The sequence below is a fragment of the Eublepharis macularius genome, chromosome 8, assembly GCF_028583425.1.
Source record: "Eublepharis macularius isolate TG4126 chromosome 8, MPM_Emac_v1.0, whole genome shotgun sequence".
Taxonomy (NCBI): domain Eukaryota; kingdom Metazoa; phylum Chordata; class Lepidosauria; order Squamata; family Eublepharidae; genus Eublepharis; species Eublepharis macularius.
In genome coordinates this window covers 117,323,361-117,346,445 of record NC_072797.1, presented here as the reverse complement: position 1 = coordinate 117,346,445, position 23,085 = coordinate 117,323,361, and the positions used below count along the sequence as shown (strand labels likewise).

The window sequence follows — 23,085 nt, the reverse complement described above, 5'->3', positions numbered from 1 at the left end:
CAACCAGAATAGCCGATGAAAGTTAACAGAAAATGAGGGAATGGGTTTGTGTTCAGTTAGGGTCTTAGCTAATTTTTAGCTTTGTGATGACCCACCAACCACTTTAATATTGTTTACATGTCTATTTCATTATTACAGATATTTGTGCTTCTTTTGGCAATTCAGAAGTGCTTACATAGGACTTTTGGATATTACCCCGTCCTGGCACTTTAAAAAAAATAACAATATGGCAGCATCGTATGATTTTCATCACCTGAAGTACAGCATCCAAACCAGATCTGAATGAACGCTCCAATGGTTTGACGCGTCAGATTTGTTTTTATTAGTTTGGATTTGTTGTTGTAACTTGGATGATGGAGGAGCAGGCACATCACACAGACAAAATAAGCTAGGATGTGGATGTTTGACATGGAAGGCCAAATGTGTATAGTGACCATGTGTTTATGAGTGCGATCTTTCTCTCCCCATATTTTGAAGGGGAAGAATCACACAAACTACTCTGGACCTCTGTGTAAAATAACAGCCTCACTTACTATGTTGAGTGCCAGATGGAATGTGTGTGTGTGTCTACTCTTCTATCATGTGAGTTGCAGTGCCAGCCTGCTAAACCTCCAGACTAGGCCTCATTGTTTCTGATGAAATGAATGTAAGCTCTGTCCCTGGAGCGTGTAGTGGTTTTGCTTGGTATCAGTGTCATCATTTGATAGCGTTTTGGAAACCAGATCCATGTTACAGTTTAAGAAAACGACAACTTAAATGCTTGAAATGGCGTTTTTCATGCCCCCACGGTGTGAAACTGTTTCATTTCATTTTCCCATTAATGAGAATAAGTGTTGGGGGAATCTGGCTGTGGGACGAGACAGATCAAAACAAAGCAGGTAAGATTGCTGATCATCAGCTGGTGACCTTGTGTTGAAATCTTCCTGGCTCTTTTTTTGTTCTGGGCCAATCAACGGATGCAGCGTACAGGTTTACAGCTGCTCAAGAGTCAGGATACTGTGTCTTTTTGTCACGCAGATGAAATATGAACCACAGTATCGAGTAGATGTTTTTTTCAGTTGCAGAAGGTGTTGACTGCTTCGTAAAATATCCGAGAAATGGGCCGAAGCCAGTGTGCCTCAACAAGCTGTCTCTGTACCCCTAGGTCTCTTTGTTGTTCATTTCAAAGGTACTTTATAACTGACCGTTGTGATTGGTGGAGGGTGAGTCATAATTCCAGAGGTTGTTCCTCTAGTTATTACTTCTGTTTGTAATGAGCTTTGGGTCATGCTTACTTGTGTAAAGACAGTCTTCATAGCTGACCCCCATGCTGTGCTGATGGTGGGCTTGTGTGCATTTATTTATAAATGGTTTTTATTTCTTTTCATACAAGCACTCACAGCAGCTTAAAAACAACTTTGAAAATTAAAATCAGCATTGTCATGGCATAATGTATAAAGTAACTAAACTGAAAGAGAGGGGCAGTGCAAAATCCTTCACTAGCCATTAAGTCATTGACTAGGGTTGCCAGTTACCAGGTGAGGACTAGAGTTTTCCCAGAATTATAACTGACCTCTAGACAACAGAGATCAGTTCCCTCAGTACCCCACCTAGGTCCCTCCCTTCCCCAAACACTGGCCGTTTCCACACGGCTTACCTTTGCTCGTAATGACCCGTAAGATTGTGCAAAAAATGCGGAAGATCGTGCTTTCTTGCATGAGATTTGCGCGATGTCACATGACGTCGCGCAAATCTCACACAAGAAAGCACGATCTTCTGCATTTTTTGCACTATCTTACGGGTCGTTATGAGCAAAGATAAGCTGTGTGGAAACGGCCTCTGTCCCTATAACAAACTCTGGCTGTTTCCACACGGCTTACCTTGTACCGGAAAACAGCGAAATCGCGCACGAAATTGTGTGAGAAGATGCTGTTATCACGTAAAATCGTGTGAGAAGATGCTGTTATCGCGCGAGAAGATGCGATAACAGCGTCTTCGTGCTAGATTTCACGTGAGATTTCGCTGTTTTCCGGAACAAGGTAAGCTGTGCGGAAACGGCCCCTATCACTGACTCCTCAACAGGTGCCTGGTTTCAACTGCTCTCCTAAATGAGTACAAAGCAGGAACCCGGGGCTTTTCTCTTGGCGAGGAAATCCATATAAATGGGGCTATCACAGAAATGAGTCCTGCTGATGCTCACCTCCTTCTTCAGAGAAAACTTGCATGTCCAGGGAAGGCTAGGCTAGAATATTTAGTTTTCTGTATGTTTATAATTACATTATATGGAGAATCATTCAGCCCCAGAAATCTCCACTGCAGTCTGAAGTGGCACATCCCAGACATGGGTTTATTACCTGCTGTTGTAAGAGGCAGGCCAGAAGGATTAGCTGAAGAAAGAGAAGCTGCCCATTTGTGAACTCGAGGAAGCATTTTCAACCTGAAAAGTAGCAAATCCCAGGCATTTTTTAACATAAGGCAGATGTGATTGTCAGGAATAGAAACTTTTTTGCAGTCTTTAAGGCCCTAGGTTGCCCAGCTCATGACATATGTTCTGTGTTTTTCGTGTTGTCAAATCACTTCCAATTTGTGGCAACCTTAGGAATTAATGACTTCCAAAATATCCTATCACAGCATAGGATTATCATTTCTGGAAGCCCTCTCACAAGATAGGCACATAGAGAAACTTTTGATGGTACAGATGCTTCTAAGAATCAAGTTCACTTCATATTAACGTCTCAAGTTTATCATTTCTTTCAGAATCCCTTTGACATGGTTGTTTGTTTTTAGACAATTTTGTTTTATTCTTTCTCCATAACTAACTCTGTTCTGTTCTCTCCTCTTTTCCTTTCCATTTTGGTCTCTCCCCCCCTGCCCCCCATTACCTCTGTTAAGTATTTCTCTTAAATTTTAACCTTTTCTTGTACTCACTCTATCAAGTCAAAAAGAAAAGCAGGATATAAGTGTTTTAATTAAATAAATCAACTTATTCACCTGTCCAGTTCAAGTAGGTCTGTACTGCCTTAAAGATAAGGGAGAAGCTGTTTTCTCATATATATCCATTCTGACCTGTACATAACCTTCTCCCTGAAGGAGAAGCAGAGATCTGTAGATATTTCAACCACACTTTTAAAAAAAATTACACATGAGATAGGGTTTACACAAACACAGAAGTCAGCAGATCCACAGATTGTGTTGAATATGTAAAGGGGCTCTTAAATGCATTTTTCTCCTAGAAAGCATCCGTTTCTCATCCAGTACTTTCATCACCATATAGCACTCAGAAGATTACCTCTTAACAGATTGTCTCAGATTTAAGTAAGCTTTGATTATAAAGAAAACGGATTTTGCTTGTCAGAATTTCTGAATTCAGTATCCTTTATACTTTTTAAATTTAATTAAGTTAGCTTTCAAGCGCAGCTCAGAGCAGGCAGGAGAGGGAAATCGCATGCCTTTAATATCAAGTGCCATCTGAATGTATGGTGCAAGAAAGGAAAGAAAATCCAGATTTGCACTATACAGTAGCTAATTTGGGGGTTTTGTTTCTGCTTCTCCAGAATATTTTACATCTTTTTTATTTAAAAAAAATCTTTTTCTTGAATTGAACTGAAGTGAGGTGCACGATAATTTGACAATACCAGAACTTTGGGAAACAGTGAAAAAAGTACCACTATGAACATGACCTTTTAAGCCACAGTTATTTCATTAAGAGGTCGCTGCTGTGTTTATATCTAACTAAGCAGGTAGCCACAAGTTTAAGCAGCGGTAAGTGAACATCTATCAGAAGATAAATGGAATCTGGCTGTGTGTCAAGTATGAGACATACAGCCGCCATCCCTAGGTAAAATTAAATCTGCTTTATGGGCAAATGTAAAATGTTAATGACTAAAATCCAGAAAGAGAAAGTTTTTAAAATGTAGTTAGGGGAATCAGTGAGGGGAGCTGTTGGTTGGGAAACTGACCAAATTTCCCTCTTCAAGAGCCCAAGTTAGCATTTCTATTCCGGGGCGGGGGGTAGTCTGCTCCCAGTGCCACCCCCAGGAGCGCGCAGGCGGCAAGACGGGGCGTGCTTGCCATGTGCCCCGTCCTGCAGGGCAGGCAAAAGGCAGCGCAGGTGGCTGGGAGGCCACCCGTGCCATTTGCCTGCCCCACAGGACAAGGGGCACGTGGCAAGCGGGGCAGGCGAACGGCGTGGGTGGCCTCCCAGCCACTCACGCTGCCGCCACCAGCTTCATGACGTGCCAGGACAGCCGGCTTGCCGTGGGGCGGCACGCGCCGCCTGCGTGATGACGTCACAGAGCGACATCACGCAGCGCCAGGAGCAGCGTGCGAGTGGCCAAACTTCGGTTGCCCTGGGCGCTGGCAACCGTAGATCCGGCCCTGCTTCTATTATGCTAGCAACTCTTACCTGTCTTGCAGTATTCTGTGCACAAGAAACCCCAAGCGCTGTTGATAATAAGAGAAGCCATACTGGGATACAGAATTAGCGACTGCAGCATATGGCAATCCTTTTTTATGCTGTCAAAATAAGGTCTCTGCCTGTGTGTAAGCATTCTCAGCAAGGTTGCAAAAAGATATATAGAATCTGAGCAAAAATACAATTCTGAAGAATGTGGGGAAGGGGGCAGTCTTGGGAGAAAGTATGGTTTTAACGTGTTTATAAAAAGGAACAGTCCAGAATTCAGGGGGTAAGTCTAGTCATCCAGAGTGTGTTGGTTGCCAAAATTTAAAAGAGAACGAGTCTTAACAAAGAATCATCCTTGTTGCCCTTAGTTTGATACACAGTGGAGAAAGTGGATAGAGAGAGCTTTTTCTTCCTCTCATAATAGAACTCAGGGCACTAATGAAGTTGATGGGCAGTAGATACAGGGTGGACAAAAGTAATTAAATTAAAAGTAGTAGGCATCAAGGATTTAAATTCTAGAATTCATTGCCGGTGTGCATAGTGATGGCTCCTAGCATAGATGAATTTAAAAGGAGGATTAGACCGATATATGGTCCATCCACGGCCGTGGTGATTAAAAGGAACCTTCATATTCAGAGACAATAACCTCTGACTACCTATGCAACACCAGAGGAAGGGCTTGTTTCCAGAACACTCTACTTTAGTATCGGGGGCTCCCAGAAACAACCCTCAGCATTCTGTGAAGTTTGATTTGTGGGGAGGGTTTAATTTGCATTTGGAAGTTTTAATGTGCAAAAATTGTCCTTCTTCCTTACCAGTGGAAATGCTTTTCTACAAGCAGAAAACTAGCTTTGATTGTAACCCAAAGTCTATATTAGTTTTTTTTTTGCTGACATAATGTGTTTTTTTTAAAAAAATGTGTAAGAATCTCAGAAATACTTATTACTGTAGTTGGCCTGACAGACAACTACATCTGTGGCCAATTTTAAATGAAGTATTTCCTTGAACAACAGTAGGAATTTGTTAAATTATAGTTAATCTTGCACTTCCTTCTGTATTTAAAGTTGTCATCGCTATTAAGTTTTTCATAATATGCAGTTTGAAATTGAATGGGTTAAAACTCAGGAAATTAAATCACTTTAAAATTACTTAATCTGCTGACAACTATAACTGTCTGTTACTATTACTACTTGTCTTCAGTGTCCCTTGGGTTTCATAGGCCTTCACATGCAAATAAGAGAGGCTTTTCCTCCCAGTAAGTTTATAACCCAGACAAAATGGATTTTGGGGGAGGTGAGGAGATGTGAGTAGGACAAATAAAATGTATTAGTATAGAACTCAGTTCTGTTGAGTGTTTTGGGAAATAGTCCACAGTCAAGAAGTGATATGGATTGTGTGCATCTTTCTTGGGATGCTATTTGGCAGATTTGTATACACATAGTATTGTTGACAACTGTGTGACCATAAAAGTAGAGACAACAAACTGTCATACAAACTGACAAAAGCCGATATTGTAACAAAAGCCGATATTGTAACATATGTGAACTGGTTAAATGAACTGAGCATCAGATTCCCGTTTATGATAGTGTGCTTTGAATGTTGTCCAATAAAAACCAGGTGACCATCTGCCCCTTTAATTTAGGCGAAAACTCATTATTTCCTTGTTTTCTTTTTAAGGAGAGTCATCTGTTCCCTAGTTGATAATTTTTCTCTATGCTGACTGATCTTTATTTAGATATTCGAACTAACTGAAAATATTAATATGTCAAAGAGTGAATTTTCAAAGGAATTTTCAATATCCTTAGTAGGACAGAAGCAAAAGTTCAGAGAGCATCTGTGACCTTCAAAGTTCCTGGTTCAAGCATTGCTTTACCTGGTAACTAGCTTACAAAAGCCGTCATTCCCTCAACTTTTCCAGTACTGCGTTAATAAGTCTGCTTTAAAGTGTCATTTTTAAGGATTGCTGAGATAATGGGTTGGATCCAAGATTTCATTTCCATTAATGGAATATACTTCGGTCAGCAGAATGAACTTTTCAACTTCCCATAACCCACCGCAGCCCATTGATCTTTCTGAAATGCTTCTTCTAGGGGAACAAGGAACCATTTGGGTTCTCAGTAGGAGGCAGATAAGTTCTGCTCTGTTGGTGGAAGTGCCTTCTGCTAATGGAAAATTTAGTCTTGTCATGTATGTCTGGACCCCTCCATCCATGTCATTGTTCTAGGGGATGCTAATTGTCCATACTGTGGTTTGATTTCATGTTGCAAATGCTATATGCATCACTTTCATTTCTCTTCCTCCCTGCCTGAGAATGCAGCAGTATAATCTGCTCATTGAAGCTCACTGAAATGACCTTGGAGTGTCTGAAATGTTACCGTTTCTGTTATGCCTCTGTCTGTCTTCTATAACTGATGTATAAACCCCAGCAGAGGTTCCCAGACTTCTTCCCGCTCAAACTTGTGGGTTAGGGAGGAGGGGAATGTTTGAGTATTTAGCCCTGTACTTTCCTCAAGTCCCTATTCCTTTCAAGGAATTTGTACTGCTTGGGAGCTTTCTTGTTTCTAAGTAAACTATGGACCTGTATATGGAAATGATCTGATTTCTGAATAAAGCCATTTTGACCAAGAACTTGTGTCTTGATGCCATGGGCCAGAGATCTATCTGCTATATCCTGTCATCCGTAGCCTGACAAGTCTAGATCCCACTTGTAGTATCTGGAATACTTGGAATGTGCTATATGAATGCCAAATGTTATTATTGTTATAGTAGCTGAGGAAGAAAAACATCTCAAGGTTCTTGTGAAATTGTATTCTATATGATGTTCTTTGTGGTGTCTGTGCAGGTGCACTATAGAAAATGTGCCCTTCAATGGAGCCATGTTTAGAGTCTTCTAGAGCGAAGCTGAAAAAAACTAAAAGTCAGCCCCATCCATATCAGGGAAAGGCGCACCAACGGGTGTGCCTTGAAGTGGGAGCCCATAAACTGTTCTGTCACCTCTCTCCTTGACTGTTATATAAAAGCTGGACTATATGATACATGAAAATGCATGTAACAAAACCTTGAGCTCTTTTATGAAGAGCAGCCTTCAAAAGCAGCTTTTGGGGTGGCCATTTCCCCACTTGTTCCTTTTTTGATGCAGATTTTCCCCAGCATGGTTCAAGATGTGTGTTTGTCCTCACAACATGTGTAACTCTGCAGAAAGAAGCACCTGGAGGGGGATGGGTTGCATTGGAAGTGTGTGGTGTGGGAAAGGGTTAGGTACTCCCAAACTGTCCTCTTTCAAAGTGACTTCTCCATAAAATAAGCGTTTTTGTTTCACTCGGTGTGTAATGTGTAGTAATCCTTCAGAAGGATTAAATTCCTTTACAGAATTGAGTCAAAAGATGTCATCTCAAGGTGGATAGGTGGCTGCCAAATCTGATACTATGTGCTGTATCTTTGTTGTGGGAAGTGGATATATTTAGACTGTTTCCTTTGTACATAATACTAGGTTACTTCAACAAAATAACAAGTCTTTACACAATCTAATTGCAGGGTAGTGATCAGAGTGGGTTCTGAAGAATTTCAGTGTGGAATGAATGTTTAGCAAAGTGTAATGGGGACTGAATTCTGAAGTTAGCTCCTTGCCAGGGCTCCATTCCCTGCTTCATCACAGGGCTCTCCTTTGAAGTAACAGATCATGGGATTGCTCAAAGCTTTCCACCCATTCACTGACTGAAATCATTGTGAAGGCTGAAGACTGACCTTTCTTTTCCCCTTGGGAGCTGCTAGACAGCAGTTTGTGAGGCGCACAATTACCACAGCGAACACTTTGTGCCAGTTATGACACCAGATTGCCTTGGAGTAACCTAGGCAAGTAGGACAGAATGTATTTTAAGGTATCCTCCTCTGGAGAACCAGAAATGTTCTTAATCCAGACCTGAGCTATAGAAGTTTATATGGAATTCTTTTGAACTTTGAGATGCAACTTCTCTTCGACCTGAACTGTCAAAGGAAACATTAAATTATCTGTGCGGTTGATGGCTCTATATTCAGCTTGCCTTAATGAGTGTTGTGTGTATGTAATAAACCATGGAGTTCAAGAATTCTAGTAGCTGAGTAAGAGAAGCTTTGAATAACATTGCCTCATCTGCATTCCACCACACTGAGTTAGATTTTTGGGGGGGAGGTCTGTGAAAGGGGATAAGGCAAACAGTTTGGCAGCATCCTGAAGAGGTTTATCCCAAACTCAAGACAGGACTGTAGAGGCGGGCATGAACCGAAATACGAACTGAGGCTCATCACAAACCAGGCCGGTTCGTCGTTTGTGGGAGCTCATTTCTCACGAACTGTGATGAATTTTAGCTCGGTTCATTTGGTACGTATTTTGGTTCGTCACTGCAGACAGCCTGGCACTGATCAATCAGTTTCCTAGGCAACGGAGGGGATGGGCTCTCTACAGACTTTCTGCTGACCCAGAAGTGACATTTTCACTAACCAATGTGAAAATTATAGTTAATCTTGCACAATTTGGCTTCTCAAGCGATCACTTAAGCTCCTTGGGTGGTAAACTGGTCCTGGGCAGACCAGGCCAGTTGACAATTCTACCCAACTAGTTTAAATGTTCAGATTAATGTTCCATTAGAATTGTCAACTGGCCTGGTCTGCCCAGGACCAGTTTACCACCCAAGGAGCTTAAGTGATCACTTAAGAAGCCAAATTGTAAGGGGTACCACCTGGGAGGAGGCAACAGGCCTTGCCTAGTGCCTGTTGCCACTTCCCAGACTGGGTTGAAAGCAAGTTGCAGAGTCCGTGGGAAGCCAACTTGTAGTGACGGAAGGAGATGTGCACTCCTTCCCCACTTGTGCTGCTGCTGTATTCCAAGGGGCCACAGACCGTCTTTGCTGCCCGTTGGAGCTGAGGGGTACAAGTGGGAAGGGGGCATGCACTCCCCTGAGCTGCAGAGACTCTCCACAGTCCTTTAGGGCCAGAGAGGCACAAGTGGGGGATGAAAACATGCTAAATTGGAGGTTGCTGACTACCTAAGTTCCAGGCAGCCAAATTTGTATGTTATGCTAATGTTTGCTAAGTATGGAAAGCAAGGGCATTGATTGCTGCATTATATGCCAATTGTTTTGTGTCTGCTCTTGACAACTTCCACTAAAAGTCAGGGAAGGATCAGAGTAAGCATGAGCTTAACGGAACACTTACTCATGCCAGAGTTTTCACATGATTTTTCCTCAGTTAACGGCAAACATTGTCAGGGATGTAGCTAGTATGTCCATTAATTAAAACTGTGACTTTCCCCATTGGTTAGAACCAGGGTCATTTCATAGAAAAAGAGCTGGAGGAACTCATTAGCATAACTCATTAGCATATGTCATATCCCTTGACATCACTGGAAGTGTGTCATTATCATAACTGATTTGCATATGCCACACCCCCTGACATCACCTATCCTGGCTGTTTTGGACCCAATCCTGGCCATTCAGGGCCGAAATTGGGCCCAGAATGGCAAAAAGGGGCTGAAAATGGCTGAAAAGGGGCCCAAAATGGTCAGGATTGGGCTGCGGCTGAGTGGGAGAGTGATCCACCACCTGTCAGAGGTCCGATCCGTGCCTTTTTGGCCACAGTCCAGGCTGAAACGGGCCCAACATGGCTGAGAGTCAGGTGGGCAGGGCCACCTGTCATGTGACCTCTTTGGGGAACTTCCAGAACTGCGTTCCTGTGCGTTCCCCCTCAAAATGAGCCCTGGTTAGCACAATGGAAGGTAGGGGCCAGCATATTTCTCAATAAATGATTGGATGGAATACTGGCTGCACATTCTGCTTTGTCTCTGTGTATCAACAAGGATTGTGTCAAGTTGCAGTGGAGTTATGGTGACCCTGTAGGGTTTTCAAGAAAAGAGACATTCAGAGGTGGTTCACCACCTCTGTGGCAAACTTGATCTTCCTTAGTGGTGTCCCATCCAAGCCAGTTTGGTGTAGTGGTTAAGAGCGCGAGACTAATCTGGAGAATGGGGTTTGAGTCCCCACTCCTCTGTTTGAAGCCAGCTGGGTGACCTTGGGTCAGTCACAGCTTCTAGGAGCTCTCTTAGCCCCACCCACCTCACAGGGTGATTATTGTTGTGGGGATAATAATGACATACTTTGTAAACCACTCTGAGTAGGCGTTAAGTTGCCCTAAAGGATGGTATATAAACCAAATATTGTTATTATTGTTATTAAATACTGACCAGAGTTAGAAGAGAAATCCTCCTCTCAAGCTCTGGAGAGAATCCTGGAGGGGAAGATTGGCTGTGGGTCACATCAACCCTTCCCTTTTAGAAGCAGAAAAGTGGAGTAAACATGAATGCTTAAGGGAAAAAATCTGCTTTGGTATGAAATGCATTTGTGAAGTTGCAGCTTTAGTAGCTATGCCTTGAACAAGGCTAGGACCCAAATGCAGTATCAGTGTCATAATTTATCCTGTGCGAATTGGACAAAGCAGTTCCTGGGACAATGCATGCGCCATCACAACAGTTGTATTTTATTGCTGGTGGAAGGGGATACCAGGTCCTACAGGCTTTGTTTGAATAATGGCATGTATTGTTTCTCAGATCCCACAGCTTGGCGTAATTGTTGCTGCTGCTTGCAAATTCACTGCAGCTATGAATGTTTTCTAATCTTAACTGGGCTTGGAGAAACAATATAATGTCAGTAGAGCAATGTGTAATGGTAAAAGTTAGATATGCGCTATGATTTACAATAATTACCTATAATTTATGAGTTTTAACTCTTCACAGTGTGATAAAGGGATCTTTTGTCCAATGTACAAAAGGGTCTCGAGAGCGAAAGTACAAAATAAACACATTCCTAGGGACTAATTTGTGAAGGAAGAATAAAAGGTAAGGTTGAAACCTCATGTTTTTTAACTTTTTTTTTCATTTGTCTGTTGGGTTTGCTGTTAAAAAGAAATTTCTTTTTTTTAATAAAATTTTTATTAGTGAGTGGTAAAACAAAGACAATTTTGCAAATTTGACACAAATAATCCCATTTTACCCCTTGCTCTATCCCCCACCCTTTTCCTCCCCCCTCCCTATTGACTTCCAACAGCTTTCCAACCCCTAACCCTTCTTATTACTTAAATCTATTTAATTTATATTTCCCTACCAACTTTAATTCGCAATATCTCTTATTCTAAGCACATTCTTATTTTTTACATAACCTCTATCAAACCTACTATCAATATAGTATATCTCAACTCAATATAACATACTAATGTAATAGCTGTTAAAAAGAAATTTCTATGTACCAGTGCAGATACTGGTTTGGGGACACATTGGAATCTGTGTAATGTGGCCACATAATTTTGCATCCTGTGAATTTCAAAGCAATTTCAAACCTATTCGTTTCAGTAGGCTTTTTGGACACCTTGCTTTATTGAACTGCTACTTAAGTTCCTCATCTGTGTTGTGTAGTAGCAACTGGAGATGGGCACAAACCTGAATACGAACCAAAAAACCCCATGAACCAGCCCGGTTTGTGGTTCCCAAACCAGTGGTTCGTGGAAGCTCGTTTCCACAAATTTCCACGAACTGGTCTACTGGTTTGTTTGGTTCATATTAAAGGGCAGTTTAAATGGCCATTTCCCTGGGGAAATGGCCATTTAAACTTTTCCTGCCACTTGCAAGCGGCAGGTCCCTTTAAACTATCAGCTGGCAGGTGGCGGGAGGGCCCTTTAAAGAGCCCTTTTAACGCCCAAATCCCGTAAGCCCCAGCCCCACACTTACTTTGTTTTCTCCGCGGCTGCGGCCTCCTCCCACAAGGAGCGGGAAGGCCATTTTCGGCTTCCTCTGCTGTTTTGCGGGCCCTTGTGGGGCTGGGAGGGTGTGGGGGCTGTTGTTTGTGGGGTTAGGGCCATTTAAAGGACCCTACCACTTGCAAATGGCAGGAAAGGGCCCTTTAAATGATTAAATGCCCCTTTCCCTGCTTCTAAGAAGACAGAAAGGGGCCTTTAAACCCCACGAACCACAAACTGGTTCGGGAACTTGCCCCAGTTCATGGGAGTTTGTGGTTCCTGGTTTGTGGAATCCCATGAATCACGAACCGCATGGTTCGGGTTTTTTGTGGTTCGTGCCCATGTCTAGTAGCAACGCAAGACTCTGTGCTGACTCACATCTCTTCCGGAGATTGTATGACTCAGCTGAGTGACACCTTTAACACTAGGGGCAAGTCCAACTCCCTCTCCATTTTGTACTGGCCCTTCTTCCTCTTCCCCATGTTAGCCCCTCCCCCATGGCTCCACCCTTCCTCCTCTAACCACACTTCTCAAGGCTGAGGAGGACCAGACTGGAGGGAAGTCATGATCTCTTTACCCCACCCTTCAGCAAAATGTCAGCTGCACAGAGGATGGAGCAGCCTGGCAGGAGAAAGTGACCTGTTTTCTTCCAAGATCAGAAAAGATGGAGCAGAGAGAAGGCAGGTTGTTGCCTCCCGCCAGCCTGCTCCATCGTCATTGCAGCTGTTGCTTTTCTGAAGAGACAGTGTGCGTGAGGGAGCAGACTGCTGCTTCCCAACTGCCTTCTCTTTGCATATAAGGAGTACAGAGCAGATTGGCAGGAGGTGGTAACCTGCTTTCTCCTTGCTCGGTCCTGTCTGCTCTCATACCTAGTGTTGGCAGTGGCAGCATTGCCCCTGCCCCCCATGCACCCTGGCAACCAACTCAACTTGATGGCTGATGACACTGGCCCTGGAAGTGCAAGAGCAACAGCCCTTGATGGGAGCCCAAACTGGTGTTAACTGCTTGGTCCTAAATATGGAGGGGTGGCCAAGACTCAACTGTATCAGGTAGTGCACACAAAATAAATCTAATTCCTATAGCTGTATTTCCTTTCTCCTCTTTTTATTGTGCTAGCACTTTCCTTTTTAGGGACGAGTGGCTGAGATGGAATGGGTGCTGTTCTCAAACAGTTAATCTGGAGAGCCGGGTTTGATTCCCCACTCCTCTGCTTGAAGCCAGCTGGGTGACCTTGGGTCAGTCACAGCTCTTCAGAGCGCTCTCAGCCCCACCCACCTCACACGGCGATTGTTGTGAGGATAATAATGACATACTTTGTCAACCGTTCTGAGTGGGTGTTAAGTTGTCCTGAAGGGCTGTATAAATTGAATGTTGTTATATTACTGCCTCTGCTGATGGTGAATGAGTTTGCATCAAAAAATAAATTTGGTAATTTTTTTTTAGATCAAGCAAATGAAAATAATACGTTTCAAATGCTGAATTCATTACATTTCTGAATATTGACTTCCCAGTAAAATTAATTTTCTGTGTATCACTTTTGTTCTGTGAATTATAAGAGGGAAAACATAATTTGGGAGCAATGATGAATACTCAGTTTACACAAAGGAAAAGGACGGAATAATTGTGGCGATCTGAGAAGAAAGCGTTCCCTTTGTGAAGCTGCTTCTGTTAAAAAAACTAGGGACAAATCACAGCAAAAAGCATTGGGAATGATCTCATACGGGTTGGTTCACCATAGAATCCCATGCAAGTCAGATGATACGGGGGAAAAAATCCTTTCTAAGCATGGAGGAGAGGAATTTTTTCCCGTAATTGAAGGTTTCTTATCTGCCATTTTCACAGTACTTGAATTAGATTTACAAAAAGATCAAGATCTCTCTTGATCCAGTAGTTTTCAGACTTTCCCTAGTTCTTTTGAAGTTTATCAGGGTTTCTTAATGAGAAGATTAGTGATAATAGTGAGCATCTGTGGGAGATGACTTTCTTACTGCTGACGGCTGTTCTCTAAAGGGCAGCTGGGGCGTTTCTGGATGTATGTCGTATCTGTCCATAATTGTGCATGACTTTAGAACTCTTCCCTGATGATTCAGCAACATGCAGGAGAACCGGAGCAAAATATCTGCAGCCACAACTGAATGTGAAAGTTTCTTGACGTAAGAAAATTTGAAAATCACTGCCTTTATCTAAAGGAGGAAACTGGCATACCTTGCCAAGTAAAAAATAAAAGTATTGAAACTTGCATAAAGATAACTAACAAAAAAAGAGGGGGGGGGATGACTTGGTTGACAGCTGTCAACCTTACCTAATCTTCAGAGTTATTGAAGAACTTTTCGGTTTGGCTTACTCTCCCAACATCAGAAGTCAGTAGGACTGACTATGAACCCAACATAAAAATATTCTTCCATTGTACTGGTTTAGAAGACAACGTTGGGTGTTCTGGAAATAACTCCTGCCCACGTAAGCTATGCTGGAATGATGGGAGAGCCTGTGAGCAACTTTTCTGTCACTGAGCTTGCATCTTGTTGGGGAGGCTTGACTTGTTTGCGAGCCACAAACCGAGACACACACACACATCTGGCTCTGGAGCACATGCTTTATTGAAAGTTTGGGATTCCTGGAAGACCAAAGGGCTCCAAGAATCTTCAGTTTCACCTGTCCTTGCTCATCCTCCTTTAAACAACGTGGTTCAATATTATCTTTTCAGCAATGGACACAAACAAGTTAATTGATATGTAGATTTAATAGAAGGGGTCAAGCGCATCACATGTGATGCTCTTACCACAAAAATATATGGGTTTTGACTACCTATTTAGCTAAACTGTGGCTGGATTAGGGTATTTTTCTTATCCTACAAAAATCTTATTAGATTTATATTGGCTGCTACCAAACTTTGTGTTGCCCAACAGTAGAAGTCCTGCACTTCTCCTCGCTTCAGTCACCAGCTCACTAGATGCTGGGATATAGCTATTATATACAGACTCAACAGACCTGGGCCGTTTCCACACGGCTTACCTTCTTTCGGAAAACAACGTCTTCACGCGCAAAATCACACGAGAAGACGCTGTTATCGTGTAAGACGGCGTCTTCTCGCGCGATTTTGCCCGATAACAGCGTGTTCTCACGTGATTTCACGCATGAAGACATTGTTTTCCAAAAGAAGGTAAGCCGTGTGGAAACGGCCCTAGTAATGGTGGCCACGAATTTGAAAATGGAAACCCCTTTTTGGGAATATGGATGCCCTCTGTTGCTTATGCTTATGCTGATAAAAATAAATATACCCTCCTAAACACAAATCTATAAAAAGATGTTCATTTGTTGTAATAATAGATTTATAAAACAAATTGATATTCAGCACTGTACATTTTATTATATGTAATTGTACTGATTGTGGGTAAGGGTTTCTTTAGGTGCACATCGGCTCTTTGCTTAGCATCATTGCCTCTTTCCAAATGGAGATCTTTTCTTTGTAGCATTAAGATGGCTTCCTTTACTACCTTATTTATGAAGTTTTTATGTTTGCCTTTTTCTTTCCTATAAAACAAAACCTTTTCAAAAGAATTCAAGTTAAAAAAATCAACAAAGACTTACTTCCACTTGTTGATAATCTTGTGTCGTAGATGAATGAATTGTATCCTTCTTGGATTAGAAACCACACTGTTACGTGTTGACTAATTCTGTTTTTGTCAGAATGTTTTTGTAAGCAAAATAACATAGCTGGCTTCTTAGTTGGTATCATAATTTTTTTCTTGAACAGAATCTAGCTCACTTTCTTCCCTCCTTCCTTTAGCCCATTCTGCCTCCTTTGATGGGGCTTTGTTTCCTTTGCCCAGGAAGGCTATTAAAATGTGAATTAAAACTTTTTTTAAAAAATGGACAGCAGAATCTTTTGAAAGTCATTCTTGTTGGGCCTTGAAATAGAAGGTTATTAGGGTGGAAAAGTACAGATTTATGACTAGTTAGTTAATGCAGCAAGGAACAGGGTTTCTTAATAAAGGTTTTTGGAGCCAAGAAATAAAAACCTAATGAAAAATTGAAAAAAAAGAAAAGATAGAAGTGCAAAGGAACAGGGTTTCTACTGACCTTCCTTTCACAAGCACATAGTTGTGTCGGTCGATTTTGATATATTATCCTGTGAATTGTATTCGACTAGAGTTTCTATTTTGGAATTTTGAGAGGGGTGATGAGTGCCTCCCCAAAATATCTTCCACAGGGAGTGGAGCCAAACCCAATATCTTCCTCCTTGCTTTGCAAAAGAATCACAGAAGGGATTTTTTTTTTTAAAAAAAAAGATAGTTCTGGGCTGTGTGAGGGTAGAAAGAGATTGGGGAATAAGAAGTAGTGAAGGATAGTCCAATTTTGGGGGGGGGGGAGATTGGGGAATAAAAAGAAATGAAGGGTTGTGTGGAGGTTCGGGAGATTGAGGAATAAAAAGAAATGAAGGATAGTCCCAGGAGGGTGAGGGAGAAAGAGAAGGGGGAATAAAGAAAGGTAAAGGAAAGCCTGAAGGGGGAATTGAACCACAAACACAGCTGCTTACCAGAGACTGTGGCTGCTGTTGCAACCACAGAAAACCCTTTCACATGAATAAGAGAAGCCAGTAGCAAGCACTGCCTTACAATGGTCTTGTACACTTTCTGAAAAGCTGTATGGGTACCAGGGGATGTGACTGAACTGTGTTTCTTGGATTGTATTCCCTACATATATAATAAATACTGTAGCTTCTTGTAATTCTTGGGCCTGTTTACATGTACCGAATTTGAAAGAGAACATCTGATAGAATTCTCCTCTTGAATGACTCTACATTCTAAGTCTAGGCTGGGGACTCGAAGGAGCGAGACCTTCTGTGTGAGCTCAGTTAATGGCACGTTTGCTGCAGTTTCCTTTCTAAAGAGACGTCTTAGGGCCAAACTACAAGTGATGAATGACACAGGTTGGACACTTGTCAGCTTCCGTCAAGTTTTGATGGGAAATGTAGGCAGCTTGGCAGAATGTTGGACAAGTGACAGTTGAAAAGTCCATTGGACAGCAGTCGGAAAGCCAAGCTGCAAGACCAGGATACCTACATTCCCCATCAAAACTTGAGGGAAGCTGACAAGCGTCCAACCTGTGTCATTTGTCACTTGTAGCTTGGCCCTTAGAGCGAGTTATCACTTCATCTGTCAAAGATTAAGGCCAAGCTGACACTAAGGAGGTAAACCTGTATTTGGACTATGGAACTGAATGCTCATCCATCCCGAAAAACCAAACAAATTCCCACCTCACAGAAAGCTAACATATCAAGGGGAAAAGCTAGGGTAAAGGTCTTCTCCCTCCCTGACAGCTTGTTTTCTGTGTCAAGAAGGATGTGTGTGGTGGTGATGGTGGTGGTAGTGTGCTAGGGAAGAATATTCAGTTATATAAATCATTGCACAATCTTCAGTGATACAGTTGAAATTCGGGCTTATCTCCCCAGTAGGAACTCGGTTTAAACTCTTTAAAAGAGGTTGGCTCAGTTGTTGAGGAATTCTGTGATTTCCATTGTTGTCTCTTTTTTCCCCTCTGATGTTTCAAGAAAAGTGGGACAATTGAAGAGGAAAGAATCTGTAGCTTGGCAGGCTAGCCAGAGGCATTCTTTGGGCCCGAGATAGCCCCTGAGCCACCTATGTAGCCTCTTGTAGACTTGAAAATAAAGGTTAAAAAGTCTTTAACAGATCGATGGGTATTATATTCAGCACTAACTTGTAGTTTTTTTCCCCCTCTGAACCTTTAGGAACATGAAGTCTCCTAATAAAGATTTCAGCAGGAAGAGCTAGTGGATTAAGTGTTGGCTACAGAAATCTCCTTTGGATTTATCAAGCTGTCTTTTTAGTGCCTCTGCCTTGCGCTGTCTGAAACTTGATAATTGCGAGATATGTCCATTGCACTCAAGCAAGTTTTTAATAAGGACAAGACTTTTCGTCCCAAACGGAAATTTGAACCAGGGACTCAGCGTTTTGAACTCCACAAACGAGCACAGGCCTCGCTTAACTCTGGGGTGGACCTGAAAGCGGCTGTGCAGCTGCCCAGTGGAGAAGATCTCAACGATTGGGTGGCTGTTCATGTGGTTGACTTTTTCAACAGAATCAACCTGATCTATGGAACTATTTGTGAGTTCTGCACAGATAGGACCTGCCCCATGATGTCGGGTGGCCCAAAATATGAATACCGGTGGCAGGATGACCTGAAGTATAAGAAACCGACAGCACTGCCTGCACCACAGTATATGAATCTTTTGATGGACTGGATTGAGGTTCAAATCAACAATGAGGACATATTCCCTACTAGTGTAGGTAAGTTTACATGCCTCCCCAGGAAGTTCATCTTAGAAGTTGTTGGACATGGGTTTTTAAATTAGAATTTACAAATTTGAAATCCTTGGAATTTTTAAAAATTCAGTTTGTAGCAGGGCTTTTTTTCAATAGGAACGCGGTGGAACGGAGTTCCAGAACCTTTTGAAAATGGTCACATGGCTGGTGGCCCCGCCCCCTGATCTCCAGACAGAGGGGAGTTTAGTTTGCCCTACGCACTGCTCAGCGGTGCGGAGGGCAATCTAAACTCCCCCCTGTCTGCAGATCAGGGGGGCAGGGCCACCGGCCATGTGACCATTTTCTCCGAGGGCAACCCACTGAGTTCCAGCACCTCTTTTCCCAGAAAAAAAGCCCTGGTTTGTAGTATACCTTTTCAATCTTCATGGAGTTGTGTCAAAAGGTACTGTTACACCATAGGCCTGCATATTTTAAGAAGCAAGACAAAATACAGCCATTCTGTTTAGATACTACAAGGATTAGAAGCTTTGCTGTTTTCACATAAGGCAGCTGCAATCTAAAAATGTTTCTAGACCTCATGAGAAGTCAGCTAAAGAACAGAAGAGGTTCAGCTCAACTAGTTTGTGAAATGCTTATGGTGTTTTAGTTTGTCACGTACCTTTGTTGTGTGTATTGGCAGCTGCAAAAATGCATGGAAGAAATGATAAACTGCCAGAAGTGTTCTATTTGTAATATTAATATTTGGGAACTTTGTCTCTATGATGGATGTTTAATTCTTATGTATTGGTGGGAAAGGTATCAAACTCCGTACATTGATTGTTCATCTGGATCCTGATCAATTTCAAGGAAAGGCCTTTTTTTTCTTAAGGGAAACTTCAGATCTTTTTTTCAAGGACTCCTATCTTTAATGTTGTTACTGATATTTGATTTGTTTTTGACATTCAAACTGTATGTTGGATTGGTTGTGAATCAGCATTATGAATCCATTGTTTTCATTGAACCAACAAACCTGCACCTAAGAGTTAATCTTTCATTGCCTTTTCTCCTCAAACCATTTTTCATAGCATGGGCAGGGTAGAGAAAAAATGGTTGCGGGAGGGCATTGTGTTTTGGGAAGGAAAACTTGTATTTTTTCCTCCAAATACCTTGACTTTTCAGGACCTGTATGGGGTAATACTGTTGCTTTCTGCTGCTTTGTCAGAAGTAGCCATTATACCAGTCTTTGCTCTCATCTCAATGCCTGGCAACCAAGGCACCTAATCCCTAGGGAAGAGAACATGACTGCCTTGCTTAAAAATGGAATGTCTGAACACAAAAGAGAGCAACAACCCATACAGCAACTCTATATGCATTCCCATTATTTGGCCAACATGTTGCTAATCATGTGTAATATCCAGATCAGTCAACATAAGTAGGCCCCGGGCTTTTTTTCTGGGAAAAGAGGTGGTGGAACTCAGTGGGTTGCCCTCAGAAAAAATGGTCACATGGCTGGTGGCCCCATCCCCTGATCTCCAGACAGAGGGGAGTTGAGATTGCCCTCAATCTAAACTCCCCTCTGTCTGGAGATCAGGGGGCGGGGCCACCAGCCATGTGACCATTTTCAAGAGGTTCCGGAACTCCGTTCCACCATGTTCCCACTGAAAAAAAGCCCTGAGTAGGCCCATTCTTTTGAAGGAGGTGTCCAGAAGACGCATTTGTGTGCTGAAAGATGGTATATACTGTAAATTATTTGTACTGTCAGTAAATAGTTGCCTGGTTCATTTTGTTGTTAAAAGCCTCTAGCGTCTTCCTTAGAGAGCTATAGTGGTAATTTGCCAGCCGTGGGAGATTGATTCCCAGCTGCCTCTTCCAGATTGTTAAAGCGACTCAGAATGTACTTCATAATGTTCTCTCTGTTCTAGAACAAAACTGAAACTAAAGAACAAAGGGATCGATACATGAGCCTCTGCCAGTTTCTCCTCCAGAGTACTTCCTGTTTGTAGATAGCATAAATAATTAGCAGAGGAGGTAGATGTCTGTGATTGTGACAGGAGCACAATATTCAGAGGATGTGGGCAGTAGGTGCATTGCAGGACAAGAAGTCTTGGTGAAGAAACAGTCTGCCCAATCCAGTTAGGGGAAAATAGAGGGATCTTGCCTATGTAGAACTACGATTAGGGACTTAAACCTGGGGAATTTCTATTTGGAGGAAGTGCCTTGGTGTGATAAAGTTTCGGAGTGGAGGGAGCTTGATGGAGACATGCCCTAGAGTCTTCCCTCCAAAGATGCCTTTTCCCTTGGGGAAGTGATCTCTCTAGTCGGGAGATCAGTTGTAATCCAATGAGAATTCTGGATTCCATCCTGAGTTTGGTAACCCTACATTGAACTAGAGATACAACATTCCTGGAAATTGTGATGTCAGAGAACAGAAATATTGCAGGAAATGGAAATATATATATAAACAATACCGTTTTTCTTATCAAGCCTAATTTGTTTTCTGCTTTAACATCATAGCATATAGCATTTATAATTTAAGTTAGCATATAAAGTTGTGCCAGTGGGCATGCCTTACAATGCCATCCCAAGCAGAATTACACCCTTCTAAGACTTATATGGACTTGAAAGGGCACAACTCTACTTAGTATGCAGCCTCAAACCGCTGCATACTATTGTACCTTAGCAGAGATATATTAGTTTTTGCTTTCTAAGAAGTATGAAACGACAGAAGTTGAAAATAGAAACATTCTCTAAGTCCGTAGCTTGTCTTGTAAAAAAGACTTCATGCCAGACATTTGAGTGCATAAACGTTTGTCTTAAAAATTGTTTCATTTCTTTCGAAAGAGCCAGCATTTCATAGAGTTTTTTCCCCCAGTGGCCATAGGGGAAAAAAACCAAACTGCAGCCTCCACCTCCCTGGTTTTCACATGTCTGTAGAGACCTATAAGGAAGGAGCATCTCCAGAAAAGCTAAATGCCTGTGTAAGTTAGATAGATACCTCTGTCCCTACAAGTTCAGCTTACACTAGCAATGAAGCAAGGCTACCACTTCACCTAATAAGTTACATGTCCCGCACATACAGTTGTACAAAACCTTTGAGTTGCACAGATTCTGAGTGTGGCTTTTGCACATTCCAATTACGTTTATTATGGGTACATCAGCAACACACCGGTATTTCCTATAATGAATAGATAATACTTAAAAGCATCCTGGAATGCTCATGAATCATGCATTTGGGAAACCTTGGTAAGGACTTCGTGATTCTTTTAGAGGAGCTTGTATAATTTTAGAGAAGCATGCAGCAGGTTTTTGAGGCTCAAGAGATCTCAGCAGTCAGAAATCTCATCTCGTTATTTATTGGTTGTGATCACGTCGTTTGGTCCCCCGTCCCCCCTGCTCCCACATTTGGATAAACTGAAGTCTGTTCATCTGGCAACATGGGAATTCTGCAGGTGGCTGGCTCATTCCTTTCGCAAATACAGCCTGCTGTAGCAAGATAAAAGGACAGAACACCATTGTGAGTTCCAGGCATGCAACTGTTTCTGCTGCAGCTGAGGCTGAGGCGCTGAGCTCAAAGCAGGGCGATTAGGAAGGGAGAGAGTGTTGGCAGGAAGTGGTCCTGCTGTGCCATTCACAAAAAAGTGTGCAATACAGAGGGGGAAAAAGACACCCAACTACCAGTATACCAAAAACTATCTATTAGAAAATAGACAATACAGTTATACAGTGACTGCTCACAAGAAATGTAAATACGTATGATTACACTGAAGTGTATCCTCATAAGAATGTGTAAACAATTGCGACCTTGATAACAATGGGTAAAGAAGATCAAATGGTTGGATGACAAATTAATACTCTGTAGGTGAAAAGAAATATATGACCAATGTGGGCGAGACTTTGAAATGTTCTTGACACTGTATTCATTTACCCTATGACACGGGCCGTTTCCACACTGCTTACCTTGTTCTGGAAAACAGCGAAATTTCACACGAAATTGTGCGAGAAGACGCTGTTATCGCATCTTCTCACGCGATAACAGTGTCGTCTTGTGTGATTTCGCACAATAACAGCGTCTTCTTACGAGAATTCGTGCGAGATTTCGCTGTTTTCCGGAACAAGGTAAGCAGTGTGGAAATGGCCATTGTTTATGGAAATGTTCTTGACACTATATGGAAATGCCTGCCCTTGTGTTTGTCACTGATTGTACTAATCCCACACTAAGTGATCTGCCTTGAGTCTCAGTGAAAAAGGTGGAATATAAATGACAAATAAATAACTGATTATTCAGCTTTGAACCTCAACAGTTGTTCAAAATAAGAAGAAAAATGGAAATGCATTCCACATGTTTGAGGATAAGTAAATTGAGGTCTCTGATGAAGATATAGACAAAACATCTTGCTAGCAGTTGTCATATATTTTCCGACTTTCAGCATGCTTTTAATTTGTCATTCAGCCTTTTGATCTTTACATATTGTCATCACACTTTCTTACAAGGAGGAGGTATTCACCTTTCTTGTCAGCTGTCATTGTATAATTGTATTGTTTGAGATATTTTCTAATAGATTATTAATTTTTATAATTTTTGTATATTGATGGTTGAGTGTTTTTTTCCCCTCGTGTTGCGCACTTTTTTGTGGTTGGTTCGAGGGGTTCCCTTTGCTTCAGTTGTATGTGTTTTTGAGTGTT

The 23,085-nt window shown here is 42.0% G+C and overlaps 1 protein-coding gene across 1 annotated transcript in view; it reads left to right on the top strand.

Annotated features, from left to right (window-relative positions):
* Positions 1–23,085, top strand: part of MOB3B (MOB kinase activator 3B) — a 143,932-nt gene that overhangs the window by 48,647 nt on the left and 72,200 nt on the right. The window contains exon 2 of the mRNA XM_054986959.1: positions 17,889–18,447. Coding sequence (XP_054842934.1) covers positions 18,030–18,447 — 418 coding nt within the window. The 5' untranslated portion in view covers positions 17,889–18,029. The remainder of the gene's footprint in view (positions 1–17,888; positions 18,448–23,085) is intronic.